General features: G+C 44.1%; 1 protein-coding gene across 3 annotated transcripts in view; it reads right to left on the bottom strand.

Annotated features, from left to right (window-relative positions):
• Positions 1 to 297: 297 nt before the first annotated feature.
• B4GALNT3 (beta-1,4-N-acetyl-galactosaminyltransferase 3) overlaps positions 298 to 19430 on the bottom strand; it is a 154598-nt gene continuing 135465 nt past the window's right edge. For all 3 annotated transcript variants that reach the window (XM_068277687.1, XM_068277688.1, XM_068277689.1), the window contains 7 exons: positions 16374 to 18084; positions 11445 to 11746; positions 9965 to 10118; positions 8719 to 8791; positions 6676 to 6829; positions 5302 to 5428; positions 298 to 3708 (listed from right to left, as the gene is read on the bottom strand). In XM_068277687.1, coding sequence (XP_068133788.1) covers positions 3591 to 3708; positions 5302 to 5428; positions 6676 to 6829; positions 8719 to 8791; positions 9965 to 10118; positions 11445 to 11746; positions 16374 to 18084 — 2639 coding nt within the window. In that variant the 3' untranslated portion in view covers positions 298 to 3590. The remainder of the gene's footprint in view (positions 3709 to 5301; positions 5429 to 6675; positions 6830 to 8718; positions 8792 to 9964; positions 10119 to 11444; positions 11747 to 16373; positions 18085 to 19430) is intronic.

Below are 19430 nucleotides of genomic sequence, written 5' to 3'. Positions count from 1 at the left end.
ATTTATTTCCTGTTAAATAATACCAGTTGCCTGGCAGCCCCCCCCCCCCCCCCCCGATCTATTTGGCTGAAGTAGTGAGTGAATCACACCAGAAATAAGCATGCAGCTAATCTTGTCAGATCTGACAATAATGTCAGAAACACCTGATCTGCTGCGTGCTTGTTCAGGGTCTATGGCTAAAAATATTAGAGGCAAAGGATCATCGGAGCTGCAAGGAAACTGGTATTGGTTAAAAGGAAATAAATATGGTAGCCTCCATATCCCTATTGCTACAGTTGTCCTTTAAGCACTTTTTCAATTGTGATTGTTCAATCACTGGAGATTCAATACCTCCATAGAGAGAGTCAACAGATATGGGATATTATGAGCAGATTGAATAGGTAAACCCTCATACTACATGGAGGTGGTAAAATTGGTCAGGGATTGGCCAATCATAATTAAAAGCGTGTACCAGGCTTTACTGCACATGTGCTGGCCGGGGTTTACCCTCCACTTCAGGATTTTGTATTACAGAGTATGTAGATGGAAGAGGCGCAAGATCTCACAGTGTATGGGAAGAGAACCAGGAACTTTGGTGGGATGATCTCACTACAGTGATCCCCAAAAGATATGGGGTGGCTCAGCCTATCAGACGCCACCTATAAGTGCAATATCGCTTTGGGGTGGTGCTATAAACTTTGGGTGAAGTTTATATTGACATTATTTTTTTGTGCAAATAAAAGTTGAATCTATTTTTGCAACTGCAATATTTTGTTGTGGTATCTTGAACTACTTAATATAAAACATTTGAGTATCCAAATTGGGTGAAGTGGACTACCCTATTAAGGATTTTTGGTTCTTGCCCTTCCGTTTGAAAGGACTTTACCCAAATATATATACTCACCTACCTGAAGGCCTTCTCCTTATCTTCTGCGTATGGGACCTAATGTGCATCAGTGTCACTCTGCCTTGCTCTCATGGCCACTGCACTGCCTCAGAAACAATTAGAGTACTCCTGAATCGGAGGGGAAAGAATTGACTGAAGCCCATAGTGGGCTAGATTACCTCCTTCAGACGGTGTCCTCGGGGTCCCTCCCGTTCCTAGCCCTCTAAGTATTTGTCTGGAACCCTTTGTCGAATACGTTTAGGGAAGTTTCAGCAAGCAATTCAGAATTGCGCTGTTCCAAACAACGTAAGTAATCACTCTACAGGCGCTTTCTTTCACTGCACATGGGGCGTTACAAATGTGCGCATGCGCAGTTCAAATCACTCTGTACCCTCAGATGAACTGAACTTCCAGGAGGCTGGGGAGATAAGAGCACTGGGAACAGGATGGACCCCACGGACAACATCAGAAGACTCACGAGGAGGTAATATAGCACACCATGGGCTTCATTCAGTAATTTTTCCCCAATTCAGGGGTATTTTAAGTATGGCTACAGAAATCCCATAGGTGGTTTGTCTAGTGCTTTGTACAGGGAGTGCGGCATCTGCAAGAACGGAGAAGAATGACACAAACACACTTGGAGTTGTACCCTGGTTTTTAATGAAGAAACTGAGAAGGTGTTTGTGCAGGGGAGTATAAGACCAATACCGCGATGCACCCCCATCATATAGTGATAAGTGGATTCCTTAAATTTTTCCTCACACTACCAATCACTGTTAGGCAGTCATAGAGTTTTAGATTTGGGGAAGGTCCGGTAAACAATCACAATTTTACTGATACAGTATTGATTGTTTATCTGGTTTACCACCTTATACCATTGGTACTAAAGAGATATCCACAGACACCTGAATGTCATTCCAGTCAGAATGCTACTTCCATTACATCCTTACCACTCGATACAGTACTAAGCTATGCAGCTGTCAGCTGCCTGCTGCTCCTGACCGCACTTGATCCACATAAAGGTGGCCATTAACAATGCGATTCTTTGGCCGATCGATCAGAAATGATCATTCCGGCCCAATAATGGAAGGATAACTGCTATCCAATCAGAATAATGGAATCAATCTGAAAAACAGATCCATGCAATCAATATTACAATTGAATTGGAGAATTGATTGTTCCAAGAATCGTATTGTTAATGACCACCTTAAAGACGGGTTTTTCTGATTGAGGTTTGTTTAAGAACTTTAGCAAAAGCTGATGGCATACCCTTCTTTTTATAAGGTTTTCATCTGATTTGATTTAATTGAATTAAAACACTATAAGATGTGGTAAACGACTGTTATCAACCGGATATAAATTGACTACAACCATGTAACATATCCATGCATTGATGGTCCACATGTGCTCTGCATTGGTGGATGGCTGCCAGGCAGGAGGTAGGTTCCTTCTGTGTTCATCCTCTCCTGGTGCCTTCCCAGAATCCTTTGCAGCACCAGCCAGCTCATAGACCCCACTAGATTTGCGATAGGTAAACAGGAAGCAAAGTTTAGCATATCCCAGCCATACATTTGTCCATTAAAACCTTGGAAAATAAACTTAGTGCAGGAAGTGGCATTGCAGCTTGAATGGTGGTTACTATTAAAGCGCATTGGAAAATTTACAGCTAGCATTGCTTCCTACTGTGCAGTTTGCCCAGTGTGCCTATCCTTTTCTGGTGGCTTCCAAAGCACTGTACAGTTGTTAATTCCATGCAGTCCACAGGCCGTAGCTGTGATGCGGCATGGCCTTTGCCCTAAAAAGTTTGGACACACCTGGTGTAAGTACAGAGCCTGGCTAACACTTATAATCCTTATCCACTCTGATTCTCTCCCTGCCATTACCTTTATCTCAGAATGATACTACAGGCACTAATGCATGCTGCCTGCATAGGGTAGGGGTGGCGCATTGGTCTTTTTACTCTGGTACTTGCAGGAAGCATCATTACTCAAGAGTACTCAAGAGTGTCCCAGGCATCCCGACTCTTACATACGGCTCAGTTCATTGCTAGTCATCAACTCAGAAGCTACTAGTGGTCTCACATTGCAATAAAAAAATCTGTTAAATATATAAACTGGCACTTGGAGTGCCCCTAATATAAAATAAAGGCTGTGTGATTTAATAAATAAAGTAGTCCTTCTCATTAAGGCACTTTTTAAGTCCATAAATGCTCAATATTTAGGTGTTTGCTGATGTTCTGAGAATGAATTCTGGGCCTAAATAGACCACAACCCCAGAACTCTACCCATGTGTGTCCATTTTGCCTTGTTTGAGTCTAAGCACCACCTCCTTCATTGTGGAATTTAGCATCGATCTTGAGGTGGGAGTGATGATAAATCCGTTTAGGTCTACAAATTCTTATCTGGAACCTTAACAGGATTAACTCAGTCATGCTACAGAATTCCGACTGAGGATCTACAGCTATGAAGAGCCTGTCCATAATTTCCTCATAACAGAAAAGGAAAATCGCTAGTGCAAATAATTAATGTAAAACATTTTTGGTATGTCAGTCAGGACGTTGTCCTTTGCAGTGCAGCTGTATGTAAAAGCTGATTGGTTCCTTCCAAGCTTTGACCTTCTCCACGGCAACATACAGTAGATGCCCTTGAGCTGTAGGGAGGACAACTTGGATTGTAGTGACCCTTCTAGGAGACCCATCAGCCTGGAAGCTGTCAGTGCAATAATTTCAGTATTGTTGAACTTCAGCGGACTGTCGGCGGTTCCACATGCCACGTTTGGAATGAAAATGGTGGTAGAAGTTGCGCACGGCCAATCGCTCAACCTCCAGGCCAGCGTGAACAATCCTGAGAGAAAGAGAGAGAAAGCAGAGTCCCATGACTGCAGCCTGGCTTTGCGGAGGAAAAATTATTTCCAATGCATAATATATATGTAAAATAGGAAGGGAATTAACCTGTCCTTTAAAAGACCACTATTGTGAAAAATGTTATTCACCCAGTGTCGGACTGAGAGGTGGAAAAGCTGAGGAAATTCACCTTGTGGCCAAGCAGCAGAAACCCTGGGTTATCACTCCCAATAGAAACCTGCAGCAAGTCTTTACTGTTGCCAGCAACACCTGATTACTGCTGCTTGGCCAGCAAGTGGATGTCCTCAGTTTTTCCACCTCCTAGTCCGACAATGTATTCACCGGCTCTCAGTATCCCACCAATGGGATCTCTCTTCAGCCCCTTGTCCAGCATCCTCACCATGACTATTGCATGTTACTCTTCGTGTGATTTAGTGGTGGTCTTACTGGGGGGGGGGGGGGGGGCACGTAAAATTATCTATACTGGGGGGTAGCACATCTGCTCTCTAAAATGGGGGTTTACCTAATACTGGGGGCTGATCTGGGTTGCAACAAGAGGGGGTACTAAAGGGGCTACCTAAAACTTGGTTCACATCTGGAAACCTGTACTGGGGGTGTGGACTATCTATTAGTGGGGCACATCTGGCTTCATATGCTGGGGTGGGGAGGGGGGGCAACTTATGCAGGGAGGATTCCTAAGACTGGGAGATTCCTAAGATGGGGGGGTGGGGGCTAAGGCTACCTATGTTGGTTGGTCAGGGGAGAGGTGGCAACTGAGCCAGTCAGCACCCTTGTGGTGTGGTTTGATAGGTGTTCCCATCAGCATTTGTAGGTGTCTAGGGGAACAGAACATATGTACATACAGCCTCTTGTGATGTAAATCCAGTCCTGCCCCTGCCAATCTTCTCATACTTCTTATTATGAGTAGGAATGGCATGTGGCAACCATTTTTGAAGAGATGGAGTAGAGTTCACTGACATCACTATGGTCTCAGGGTAGATAAGAGCTTAGAATAATGAAGAGGGGGACTGAGGACCATCGTCAGAGGGGTTTTCCCTGCATACTGTTCTTTATGTAATCCTCAGAACTTTACTGACGGTTCTGACCAGGGGCGAAATCAGTTAGAAGCACTGAGCTCAGGCATTAATAAGACAGGCCTCACTAGAGATGAAACTTGAAAAACATTGTAATTAGATAAGGATAAAAAGCCTTTCTAGGCAGACAGACTGCACTGTTAAGTCTAGTACGCAAGCTTGGCAGAGGCAGCCAATCAGGGTTCTCCATGCTGAGAATCCATCAGATCTTTAAACAACAGTGATGGATGAGGGTATTGTTCCCCTGCTTACCCCACCCGCTGCACACCACTTAGTTGTGTGCCACACCATTGTCCCTCCTCTTCCCTCCTCCATAGCAACAGTACACATAACCTGGCTGTAGCCCATCAATGTTTCTGTAGAGCACTCGAGCCCCAACAATTTTCATTGTGCATGTGTAAGATGAGCGGGAAAGCAGTCTATTACAAATGTATATGTGCGAATGGTTCTCTTTCATGTATAAGCCCCAATTTAGCCAGATCAGACTTTACATTCCTCACCTGTCCAGCAGTTCCCAGTCTTCTCCTCCCCATCGTTCCCGAAATTCCTCTGTGTTCATCCCTCCAATCCGGTCCAGGTCTGATTTATATATTCCCAGCAGCCCAAATCCATTCACTTCCCAAAAACCTGTTACAAATAACACAGCCAGGTCATTTCACTCATCACAAAAATGATTGCAAACTGCAGATACATGCGAAAAATTACAACTACAAAAGGGAAGCATAGTTACTGCATTCACCCTGTTTACTGCCTCTTATCCCTGCAAGGTCATAGATTTCGCCCTCCCAGGCCCTTGCTGTGAACTCCCACCGCTGTCATCACTCTGTCACCATTGCATTCTGATGTCCAATGACAGCTGTGCTCCATATGCTGGTCAGGAGCCAATGAGCTAATCAGTGATCACATTAAAGAAAGAGGAAAAAGAGGCTCAAGGTGCAAGAGCCTATTAGTTCCAAAAGGGTTTAGGCCCTTTTCACACTAAGGGAATGCTTCGTTCTCTGCTCCATTGTCCCAGTGGCTATTAGTCTCTATGAAGCTAGCCACACTACCCACAGTGCGATGGAGGTGCTTCGGACAATGCAGAGGCGATGCAGACTCAGCAGTGCTTTGCCGAGCGGTACCACTCAACACACCATTGCTTTGGAGTCAAAGGCACCGTAAGTTTCAGTAATGTACTTTCTGTCCAGGAGGGATCACGTCACTGAGTGGGGGGGAACTACCCAAATCACTCTGTGGGCGCTGTGTGCCTAGGGCAATCACACTGCACCTCTGGCTTGATTCACCAAAGTTACCACGCTGAAATAGCGCAATATAAAAGTCGTTGCACACGCAAGTGAAGTAGCACGACTTAATTTACCCTCTGGCGTGCTACACATACTACTGGCAGCGTAGCATAAATTCCTTAGCAACGATCAACACTTAAGTTGCCACACGACAGCCCGACTGCTACCGCGATAGCCCAACTGTTACTACGTTAACGGTTCTAGGTCACATGACCTACTGAGTACTCTCTAACACATGCTCCCAAACTGCATACAATTTGCATTACATTTGGAATTAGCCACATTTAAATGACCAGCTCTATTCACTATAGAAAGTCCACCAGGAAAAAGTCAGCATCTCCTGTCACAGCTGTATACATGGAATTGTCATTGTAAGGGAAACTTTCCCATGGCTTATGTTTCCAAAAGTGTACCCGAGTTCAGGGACATTCAAGGACATTCGAGAAGTCTGCTCCCTCAGCATATATCTCCTTCGGCATCAACAGGATGAAGTCAGAAGTTTTTACCAGACCTTTTCGGACTCATTGGACCTCAATTGACAAAGTGCAGCTGAGAGTCTCACCATCAAATCACATCACAGCTGAGCCTCACCTTCAGGCCATGTCGGACTTGCTCCGCAGTTCAGTCTCATAATCATGGGGGCATAAACTAGTTTCCCCTCTATGGTGTGAGTACGTATGCCATCCAGGATGGAGGGCGGGAAGTGCATGTGAAGGTCACACAAGAAGAGGATGCTGTGTGGGTTCTGGAAGAGCAAGAGACAATAAAGGCTTCAGTAAAATAATTCTTCAAAGCTCACTTAAATACAAAACTAATAGCTTAGTGCTTGGTGGATGTTGGAGAGTGAAAATATACAATAGTAAAATAAATAACAACTTATTCTGTCCCTTGGAGAGATGTCTGCACATCTGAGCGCCCAAGTCTATACACCTCCTACAGCTGTTATCAGATGCTCTAGAACACAGCTGTCAAACTCAAGGCCAGTGGAATACATGCGGCCCTCCTCACCATTTTATGTGGCCCCTGAGAGCTTCAAATGTGCATCATTGTAAGCAATTGTAAGGAACAACAAACAACACACTGCCTTCCCGTCCAAAGGAACACACCAGTGACAGCATCTTTTGTTGAAACATTATTAGTTTGAGCCAGGATGCAAAAACAACCCACGGGGCATACATGTAATTAAGATGCCGGGAAATTTGGGCACAGGGTAAAGCCGAAAAATGTCTCAAACTGCACCTGCAAAAATCCCCTGGCCGACATGGACTCTGGGGTAACACCCAATTCGGCTTCCAGCTATTACTGGCAGCAGAATTATACAATTTTTATTGTAATTTGGGCTCCGCCTTTTGCCGGTGCCTAGATTACTTGCTGAGCACCAATATAGCCGTAATTTGCATTGTGGCCTATGGTGGCGCAAGCTGTGCCCAAAGTTCCAGCGCCGTTTTTGTCTGATTCAACCCACAGGACAGGACCCCACAGTGAAATTAGCATGTGGTCCTCTCCTTGGATCACACCTCTCCTTCCCTGACACCTTCTTTCTACATTGCAAAGTAGTGCAGCGTTACAGTGTAAACTTTCCTGCTCCAGCACTGTGTCGGATCTCTTCTGTACTTCCTGGCAACTGCACGCTCTATGCTTGCGTACCTCCCTATCCGGGTCATGTGACATGCATTAGGAGCCAGACGTATGCTATTCAGCCTAGAGCATGAGGCCATCAGGAAGAACAGAGGAGACCCAAAGCAGCAGTGGAGTGGGTAAAAATTGAACAACTCCACTGCGCTATTCTGCAGAAGGGGAGGAGCAGACCTTTATAGCCCCTACGGTCACTATAGTAACACAGCTTAATTTGAGACTGTTCAATATATATATATTAAAAAACAATTTGGCCTACGCCTTAGACTGTTTTTGGTTTTGTCCTCTTATGTGATTGAGTTTGACACCCCTGCTATAGAAGTAGCTGGAACACCCAAATTAGGAGAGTGCACCCATAATTTCAATGTGGGTGGCTCTGGCAGCAGAGCCTATAGCATGCTGATACTGCAGTTTGCATTCCCAAGAAACTGAACAAGCCAACTTGAATTCTGCCCAACTGAGTCTGCCTACAATCAAAATGTTACTTTTGGGTAAGCAGAGTATGGGCTGGTGCACACCAGAGCGGTTCTGGAGCGTTGTTTAAAACGCTTGCAGGGGGAAAACCGCTTGGCTAATGAAAGTGAATGGGACGGTGCACACCAGAGCGGTTCGTTTTTTCCACAAACGCAAACTCGGGGGCCGCAGCATTTTTTAGAAAGGAAAAGAGGAAAACCGCTCAGAAAAAGGCTAGATCAGAGCGGTTTTCCAGGCGTTTTTGTTACAGAAGCTGTTCAGTAACAGCTTTACTGTAATGATATTTGCAATCTGCTACACAAAAACGCTCCAAAAACGCTAGGCATGTTTAGAAAATGTCTCTAAACATGCCTAGAATCGCTCTGAAATCGGCTTCAGAAACCTCTAGCATTTTGCAGATCTGCTAGAGGTTTTTGGTGTGCACTGGGCCTAAAATTTATTTAATGGGAATAGCTGGCTGTTGTTCCATTTTTTGGTGTTTATATTCCTTTGCTTAGATGAAAAAATACTTCTTTTGCAACTTACCGTCACCAGGTCAGCTCCAGCCTGAAGTCCCAGAGATCGTTCAAAATTACCTTCCAACTTTACATACTGGTAACTGTGCACAGAAACAGAGATAACAGAGGATGAAGTATACGTTCAATACATGTAGAAAAGCTCGGGACCTGGCAGGAGGAATGGAGAGTTAAAAACACGGCAATGCTGTGGTTGGCTCTCACTTGCATCTCTGCAGACCTCTAGATCTCATAGGATGTGTTAATTGACCTTGTGATTGAACATTGTTATCTGTATACAGGAGACGGAGAATGGGCACAGTCACTGCCTGGTGGATTTTATTGGTCTTCACATGTGATACATACAGTACATAGCAGGGTTGGTGAGGCAGGGAATGTAAGGTAGGGAGCTGGGGGTGAAGCAGGACGAGCCACCAATCCAGCTATGCACCGTACGTATCGCATGTGAAGACCAATAAAATCTACCAGTGACAGTGCCTGGTCTCCTGTATCCAGAGATTGAAGTATATCTGCAACCAAACAGGATATGTGATGTTTGTTTCTCATATCAACATTTTACTGCACTAATATACAGTAATCAATCAGGTCTGCTGGAGGACTCTGCTAGTTATACTATGTAATGCTCTTCGCCTGATATACTCCACACTGACTTTACTCCTTCCACTTTCTGACTTTTTTCTCCTAAGATCTTCTGAGTTGCTGGAGGACCCTACCCCATGGGCTATCTGATGATACTCTCTTGATATGCTTTCTGCTGGTAGAGGACTCTGCGCATTCTGAGATCTGACACTCCAACTATACTGGTGCAAGACAATGCTTTTCTCCAGTAGCCCTGTGAACTAAAGACCATGCTCCTCCCCAGTAGCCTGTTAGCCAGAGGATGCCCCTAAAGCCCTCCTTAAGTTGCTGTATTAGTATTTTATAGGTGCTGTAGCAGTAATGATTACATCTATATATGCCCTAGCTTTAAACAGTTGTACTAATCATCAAATTATTGCCCTCCTATGCTTACACCTCTCACAAATGAAAAACAGAAATAGGTGATCCACATATTTTATCTATACAATATTGGAGGACCTCATGCAAACGTTGCAATGGAGTCCATAGCTAGGTAGCTATACCACTGCTACTTAAAACTACCGGTATGTAATTCTACTCTCATGATATACTTTGTGCTGAACTCCAGTCCTTCTACTGTCTTCCTCCTTGCATTAGAATCAATGCTCCACTGTCATCATGCATATGTTAATCCTCACCTGGGAAGACGGGACTGTTTCAAGGTTGCCTCTATGTCCAGGTCAGTGCTGCTGAAGTCTACAATGATAACACTGAAGTGGGCATCTGTCGTGGTGCGGTACAAGGCCACCATATCATCTATAAATTTCTGGACCCATCGAGCCTGGTTCTTCACTAAAAACAAATGAACATCTTACAATCACTTCTTCTAAAAGGGTGTTCTGCACTACAAGCAAAAAAAGTGACAAAGTGCAAATACACAAATAAAATGAACGTTTTGCACCACAAGCATGGCTGAATTTCCCAGAATACACAGTTGGCTCTTTATGCTGGTGAAAGACATTTTTATTATTTACAACCTTGGTCTACAGAAGCCTGGGGATTTTTCCCAAGTTTGCCAAACTTTTTTTATTGCTTCTCTTACCCCTTCTACCAATATCCTCTCCAACCCTTCAACCACACCCCCTACCCCAAACTAAACATAAAAATATAGATACAAAATGTGGCCTTTTCCAGCCTTCAGTTCCATTGCTTTTTTATAGGAGGGGGCATGTAGATTAGCACTCAGGGAGTTATTGGATGCGTCACTGAGATGTTGCATTGCATGTGAGTTGTGGGATTTTCCGTAAGGTGTTGTATGATGCAGCATGGTGATAAAATGCGTCTGCCAAGCTGCTCTCCCTTCATTTACTCTCTATGGAGAGAATCACCTTGAAATGGAAAAACAGGTTGATACAGTGTGGTCTTCTTAGGAGGTGGGCTCACAACCCTGAAGTTGAAGTTCCTGAAAGGGGCCTAATAGGGGCTGTTGAGATATGTTTCCCCTCTATTAAATGGGAAAAGACTAAGAGCCACAAAGGCTATAAATACATGCAAAATAAAAACAAAAAAGTGTTTGCCAGCTTCATGGTTGGAATGTGTCATGAACTGATGGGCAGAGTCTGAGACACTAGATTTTTTTGTGTGGTTAAACTCTCCTGAAATGTTAATTTGTCCTTTAGCAGAGTACCGGTAAGTTAGATAACTAAAGGATATAAGTCATTTACTATAAGACTGTAGCAAATTAAATTCTACAACATAGGATGAATCACTGCTAAAAAAAATTGGAGAATTGGAGTGTTTTTACTACTGTGTCTTATACAGTATACGAGTATTGCTTGGTGCAATAATAGTCATTCAGCAATGAAGGGTTGAGAAACAAACAAATGTTTGTAGGTAATTTTGAAGAAATAGGTTTTTGAGGACCTGTTTGGTTAGTCTAAAATTATTAAAAAGAAGTGGTAGCATCTCTAGAAAAAGCGGAGCCATGTATGAGAAGACTTTGTGGCTGAGAAGAACATTAATAGGGGAGCAGGAAGGACAGTTGAGGTAAAAATTTAGGTGGGACAAGAACGGCAATGTGATTTAATGGTGAAGCAAATTAGTTTGAATTTGATTTTGAGGAGCACCAGAAGACACCTTCTCTCTCTATTACAACATCACTGCTTTGTCCACACTCACCAGGTACAATAACATATACCATGGCCTTGGGGTTCCATGACAACCCTGTTGGCCAACACAGTTCAGGCAGTTTCTCGCTGGACATCAGTCTTCGGCGTTGCCCCCACATCATACTCCGCATGTCTCTCTCTTGTTTCCGGTCCTCCTGTGTCTCCCCAGTCCAGCTTCGGGCAAAGACATATTGGGCAAATCTCACAACATGGTTTGACCTATCAATGAGCTCAAGGTCCAGGAAATAGCGGCTCCCCCTCACGTAGTCCAAACGCTTCTCCACGTTGATGATGCTCTGGAGTCTGTACATTCTAGTAAAAGGGAAACAATGAATTATGTTGGGTGCTAAAATTTCCATTCTGGTCACTAGAGAGACTCATTTATTCTGGGAAAATGTATGAAGAACACACAATCAATTTATTCATTGATCGATTTGTACTTTACTGGCTAGCTGGCCAAAGTCTCCCTGTGTCTCATCGCGTCTTACATTTTGTGAAAGCTTACTGTGACTAGCCAGTCATAGAAGTACAAATCAATTCCTTGATAAGTCAATCACCTCTTTTCTCCATGAATTCTCCTTCAGGTGAATTTCTGCTGGTAGATTTGATCACCCAAACTGGTCACCTTCTATATGACTACCTATCTCTCCTCCACATTTCCCAGATAATGCATGGTGACCCAGAACCAATAGGAGAGTATAAGGGGCTAAAACTACTGAAAAGCCATCTTACTAAAAAAACAACACTGAGTATAATTTTGCCTTCTTAAAGAAAACTGAAGCGAAAATGTATGAGATAATGAATTGTATGTGCCATGCAGCTAAGAAATAGAAGATTAGTAGCAAAAAGAGTCTCATTGTTTTCCAATACAGGAAGAGTTAAAGAGACACTGAAGCGAACAAAAAATTATGATATTATGATTTGTATGTGTAGTACAGCTAGGAAATAAAACATTAAAGAGAATCTGTATTGTTAAAATCGCACAAAAGTAAACATACCAGTGCGTTAGGGGACATCTCCTATTACCCTCTGTCACAATTTCGCCGCTCCTCGCCGCATTAAAAGTGGTTAAACACAGTTTTAAAAAGTTTGTTTATAAACAAACAAAATGGCCACCAAAACAGGAAGTAGGTTGATGTACAGTATGTCCACACATAGAAAATACATCCATACACAAGCAGGCTGTATACACCCTTCCTTTTGAATCTCAAGAGATCATTTGTGTGTTTCTTTCCCCCTGCAGCTATCTTCCACTGAAGTGTCAGGCTGTTTCTTCCTGCAGAGTGCAGACAGCTCTGCCTGTATGTAATTCCTCAGTATATAGCCCAGCCAGTTCAGAGGAGGATTTATATAGCTTGTAAAAGATAATAGAGCAGAGAGAAGCTGCACTAATCTAAATAACACACAGGCAGTGTGCAGAGAGGGGCCTGGAGGGGGGAGATGCATCACAGAACCACAACACTGAAGAACTTGGCAGCCTTCCAGACACAGGCTGACAAGTCTGACAAGAGAGAGAGAAGTTGATTTATTACAGAGACTGTGATAGTAGAAAGTGCTGCAGTAAGCCAGAACACATTAGAATAGCTTTTGGAACTTGTAGGATGATAAAAAACAGGATGCAATTTTTGTTACGGAGTCTCTTTAAGATCAGATACATCAGTCTAATTGTTTCCAGTACAGGAAGAGTTAAGAATCTCTATGCAAAAAAGCCATTAAGCTCTACGACAAAGTCGTGGAGAGGGCTGTCTTCTGACTTTTATTATCTCAACTGTTAGTGAACAATTTTCTTTTTCTCTGCCAGAGGAGAGGTCATTAGTTCACAGACTGCTCTGAAAGAATTATTTTGATGCTGAGTGTTGTGTAATCTGCACATATTTGAGAATGATGCAATGTTAGAAAAAAACACTATATAGCTGAAAATAAAAATATGAGAATATTTTCTTTGCTGCTAATCTTCTAGTAATTATTCATAGTACACAACCAATTCATTAGATCATGTATTTTTTTTTTCGCTTCAGTTGTTATCCATGCAGAAGAGCTTCTCTGAGCTCTTTGACCCATTTGAGTCATATACAGTCCTGTTTTCGTAAGTACTTAAACAGCCAAGAAACAGTGAGAGACAGCATGGATAAGGTTTTACTGCAGGAAAATTCAAAGGGTCATTAGCTCTGCTCTGTTTTATAGCTTAACCTGCTGAGCAGTTTGGACGAGCTCAGCTCGTCCAGTACCGCCGGAGCCTGCCGCTCAGGCCCTGCTGGGCCGATTTGGCTCAAATAAAAAGCAGCACACGCAGCCGGCACTTTGCCAGCCGCGTGTGCTACCTGATCGCCGCTGCAGCGCGGCGATCCGCCGCATGCAGCGGCGAAAGAGGGTCCCCCCAGCCGCCTGAGCCCTGCGCAGCCGGAACAAATAGTTCCGGCCAGCGCTAAGGGCTGGATCGGAGGCGGCTGACGTCAGGACGTCGGCTGACGTCCATGACGTCACTCCGCTCGTCGCCATGGCGACGAGGTAAGCGAAACACGGAAGGCCGCTCATTGCGGCCTTCCGTGTTACTTCTGGCCGCCGGAGGCGATCAGAAGAACGCATCCGGAGCGCCCTATAGTGGGCTTTCATGCAGCCAACTTTCAGTTGGCTGCATGAAATAGTTTTTTTTTAATTAAAAAAAACCCCTCCCGCAGCCTCCCTGGCGATCTTAATAGAACGCCAGGGAGGTTAAAAGACAGAGTGTGGTTTAAAACTGCAACTGTGACATTGTGATGCAATGTTATTAAAAAAAAAACCTATATAACTGAAAATAAAAATATGAGACTCTTTTCTGTGCTACTAATGATCTATCCATTATCCGTACTACACAATCAGTTCATTATATCATAAGTTTTTGGGGTTTTTTTTTTTTGCTTCAGGTTTGCTTTAAAACAACAGTCCATCCTCTGCTCCTCCATTGTCGTCTGGTACGCAGGTGCTTCCGCAGATGACCGGATGAAACTTCAAAGAGTCATCAACACTGCGGAGAGGATCATTGGGTCACCTCTGCCACCCCTGGACCTCCTACACACCAACCGCTTGCGGGGTGGGGCGTATAAGATACTGAACGACCCCTCACATCCCGGTTGGCGCTACTTCAACCGCCTCCCCTCTGGCAGTCGCCTCGGGACTTGACTCACCAAAACCACAAGGCACAGGAACTCTTTCTTCCCTCCTTCTCTTGAACTCACTCAGCCTCCCATATGCGAACCCCTAAGAACATGGTCCAGCCCCTATGCCCCGTTTTAGTGCAATGTTATCCCCACTATGTTTGTATCTTGTATGTATTGATGCTTGCTTGCTTGTACTGTCTGTTCTCTGCTCTCTTTGTCTCTGCCATGTAACCACAAGCAATTCCGGGTGTGACATGGTCACACTTGACGAATAAAGTTTTCTGATTCTGATAAGGCATTTGCAATAATTCAGCTTTAAGTGAGCAAGTGTAATTTCCAATGATATATGACTCCCAAATATGCAAATCATCTCTTTATACCTCTGGAAGCCAGGCCCACATCCAGAACCAGTTCCAGGGGTATAGTGAGCCTATAGCTTATATATTCTACAGAAACACATCAATTCAACATGCATACAGCTGTTTCAGAGTCTATGGTCTTCATCAGTGCCTGGCATGGATTGATATGGATCTATCGGGCAGGACTTGGACCAGTACTGCATAGTACCCAGATGGAGCATGGTGACTATTAGGAGAGAGAGTAATTCTAGGCATACATAGCTCGTTTCTTCTTATCAATCGAGCCGCTGATGGCTCGATTGATAATTTCCGTCAGGTCCGATTGCCCGCCGGATCGATTCTGCGCTAGATACCGGCGGGCAGAACAATAGAAAAAAGAGCTCTGATTAGCGCTGCTTAGAAAGCGCCCGCAGGGACGAGCGGGAATCGATACCAGCGCACTATCTAGCCATGTATACCCAGCATAAGGGGCTAAAAGAGACCGACAATCCCTCTTACTATAAAAGTGATGTTAAATATAATTGTGCCTTCTTAAAACAGAAGGTATTTTGAATTAATTCAGCTTTAAAGAGAACCTAAATTGAGCAGTATATGGAGGCTGCTATATTTATTTCCTTTTAAACAATACCAGTTGCCTGGTGTCCTGCTGATCTCTTTGACTGCAGTAGTGTCTAAATCAAACCTGAAACAAGCATGTGGCTAATTTTGTCAGTTATTTGTCAGAAACATTTGATATGCATGCTTGTTTGGGGTCCATGGCTAAAAAGTATTACAGGCAGGGGATCAGCAGGACTATATTTATTTCCTTATAAGCAATACTATAAGCTATCCTGATGATCTTCTGCCTATAATACTATTCGCCATATACCCTGAATAAGCATATGCAGCAGATCAGGTGTTTCTGACATTATTGTCAGATCTGCCAAAATTTGCTGCATGCCTGTTTCTAGTGTTATTCAGACAATACTGCAGCCAAATAGATCAGCAGGGTTGCCAGGCAACTGCTTTTGTTTAACAGGAAATATATATGGCAGCCTTCATAGTCTTCTCACTACAGTTGTCCTTTAAGTGAGCAAATGTGGTTTCCCATGATGCATCAATCTATTCCGTCACTGAGAAAATTCCTTAATCCTTAATCTGATGCTTCTAGCCTCTGGCCTGACTCCACTTGGAGTATATGCAAACAGCTGGGTTAGATGTTCTCAGCTTATTACTTTTGTATACCTGGCACAGAAGGGATTCCCTCATCACTCTCTCACTGATCTTCCAAATCATGGATTCTTAGCATGTTCATAGGTCATTCATTTTTTATTTTATTTTTTTACATTTTGCTTTAGGCCTAGTTTACTGCCCCCACACCTAATTTATTGCCCCAACATGTGTCTCATCCCCTTTCTCCACTCATCATGTGAAAATGATCTTGCACTTGCCCCAGATCCTCACCCTCGATGCCACTGGTTCAGCTGTTTCATGAAAGACCCCACCACGCTCAAGGCTTCACTCTCTTTCACATGTAGGTTTCCTGAAATATTGCAATGGAGGTCAATGAATTCTGACCGCACCACATGGAAGTCTGTCTGACCCACGTGGAAAGTCTGGTTCCAAAACACAGGTTGCTCAAAGACAAATGGGTACTCAAACTCTACATCTTCATCGTCTTCTTCATTTTCCTGGTATTCCTCCTCTTGAGGATTTAGGTTTCTGCTGTCCTGATTCTCCTCAACCACTTCTCCAGACTTTGGAGGGTTAAGGTGTAGTCTGTTTAGTTTCTGTTGTTTGTATTCATTTTGCTCTGAATTGGGGGCTTCAAAATCACCATAAGGACCTTGCTTTATATTGTTCGGATCCTCTGGCCCACCAGGATCCAGCTGACTTCTCCCGTCTTCTTGATTAAGCCCCTTTCTCCGCTTACGATTCATCTTATTAACCGCTCCTACATTTTCAACCTTTCCAACCACATGGTCAACTGGTACAAGTTTGTGTCTGCTCACATTTTTCTGTTGATGGCCCAGTTCCACATCATTTGCTACAGAAGTGAGTATTCTCTTTGTGTAACTTTCAAGTTCTTGCTTTTTAACTATGGTGGGAAGATTATGTCTATTCTGAACATTGTGATAGTCTTGCCTCTCACTTCTAATATCTTTAATATTTTGTCTTTTAGTTTTATAATTATTTTGAATTTTTTTCCCTTGAACATCAGGGTTGGCTTCTCTTTCAACCTCTTCCTCTCTGTCTAATTCAGCCCTTTCCATTTGCCTTACTTCTTGTCCTAAGTCACGTGGCCTCCTTTGATAAATCTCAGATTCAGGAATCTTGTCCTCATCAGTGTTTTTATTTACCTTTGTGTGTTGGTTCCTGTCAAGATGTTCTACTATGATGGATTCCCTCCTCCTATCAGAAATGTCATATCCTTGATTTGCCTTTTCAGATAAGTTATCTATCTGTTCAGGGTTATTGATATTCATCTCACCCAAACTAGGATGTGGATTGCTGTCCTTTAAATATTGCTCACTGTTAACAATTGTTTGAGGTCCTTCCTTCACATGGTTTAGATTACTACTGTTCCCTGATGGTTTTTGGTAGTTGTTTTTCAAGGTAGGTCTTTGTGCCATCTGATCATCCATCGCAGACCTCAGTTTCTGTCCTCTATCACGGTTTAGTCCATTATTCACGCCCTTCTTCAATGATGTCACCGCTTTCTGCTTCTCTCTATTCCGTTTTTTCCGATTTCTCTCCTGTATATTAGAATTTTTTTCCTGCACGTCATTCCTGGATTGGTTGTAGTCATGCCTCCTCTCACCATCATCGCGGAGCTTCTGGCGTTTACGCTTGTGAGTTCTACTAATAGCCTTTGGGTTGTGTCTCCCTGACTTGGGTAGATGGTCCAAGCTGTGATTTGAGATGAAAGAACCTGGATTTTTGTTATTGTCCATGGCCAAGTTGTTGGGAACGTCAAGTGCAGCTCGTTTCTGGCCATTTTCAAGTATCTGGGCCCTCGGCTGTTCTTCAGCCTCCGCTACAAGAAAAAGTTTCCTCTGTCTAATAATTTCATCTTCACTTGGCTCTTCCTTCTCCTCCTGCTCTTCTCTGTCAAGAAATTGGCCCCCAGTGTCATCATACTGGAAATCAGCTGGGTTGTAGTCATCTGGCCAACCTGTGTTAAAAGAAGTAGAACTAATCACCACAACATGTTGCCTCACAAAGTTTAATAGCAGGTGAAGTAAACACTGAAATATTGTGTAACATAAAGGAGATCACCTACCCAACAAAGTGCTGCGCAAGGCCCTCCGTAGTGTATTAGTATGAATACATTAGCCCCTATTCTTTTAACTTTTATCCTGACCTTTCCCCAGGAGATAATTATTCATCTCGTCAGCAACATAATTTTTCAGCACCTAAGAACTGAAAAAATACTAAAAAGTAGGGTAGGTAAGGAAGTAATATGAAACTTATTTTGAGTTTTTTCTTGCTTGCTGAAGGCTTCAAAGTTTTTGCATTGACAAGGGGCCATATGCAATTCACTTTTTCTCCAAAGTTTTCTACTAGGTGATATTTTCACACCTTAAAGGAATACTGTAGGGTGTCAGGGGAAAATGAGTTCAACTTACCCGGGGCTTCTAATGGTCCCCCGCAGACATCCTGTGACCGCGCAGCCACTCCCCAATGCTCCGGCCCCGCCTCCGGTTCACTTCTGGAATTTCAGACTTCAAAGTCTAAAAAACCACTGCGCCTGCGTTTCCGTGTCCTCGCTCCCGCTGATGTCACCAAGAGCGCATGGCGCAGGCACAGACTATACTGGGCCTGTGCAGTATGCTCCTGGTGACATCAGTGGGAGCGAGGACACGGCAACGTAGATGCAGTGGTTTTCAGACTTTAAAGTCTGAAATTCCAGAAGTGAACCGGAGGCGGGGTCGGAGCATCGGTGAGTGGCTGCGCGGGCACAGGATGTCTGCGGGCGACCATTAGAAGCCCCGGGTAAGTTCAACTCATTTTCCCCCCTACAGTATTCTTTTAACCCTCCTGGCGGTATGAAAAATTCCGCCAGGAGGCAGCACAGCAGTTTTTTTTTTTTAAATCATGTAGCGAGCCCAGGGCTCGCTACATGATAGCCGCTGCTCAGCGGCATCCCCCCGCCCGCTTCGATCGCCTTCGGTGATCTCCAATCAAAGAACGGGATTTCCTGGAGGGCTTCCCCCTGTCGCCATGGCGACGGGGCGGGAGGACGTCACCGATGTCGTGACGTCATTGGGAGTCCCGATCCACCCCTCGGCGCTGCCTGGCACTGATTGGCCAGGCAGCGCACGGGGTCTGGAGGGGGGGGGGGGTGCGCGCCACAACGGATAGCGGCAATCGGGCGCGGGGCGGCGGCTATCGTTGTGCTGGTCCAGCAAAAAAAAAATGATGTAAATCGGCCCAGCAGGGCCTGAGCGGCACCCTCCGGCGGCTTACCCCGTGTCACACACGGGGCTACCGCTAAGGAGGTTAACAATAAAATGCTTT

Source organism: Hyperolius riggenbachi, chromosome 3, assembly GCF_040937935.1.
Source record: "Hyperolius riggenbachi isolate aHypRig1 chromosome 3, aHypRig1.pri, whole genome shotgun sequence".
Classification (NCBI taxonomy): domain Eukaryota; kingdom Metazoa; phylum Chordata; class Amphibia; order Anura; family Hyperoliidae; genus Hyperolius; species Hyperolius riggenbachi.
The sequence above is the reverse complement of the archived record's forward strand: the minus strand, read 5'-3'. Positions and strand labels throughout refer to the sequence as shown.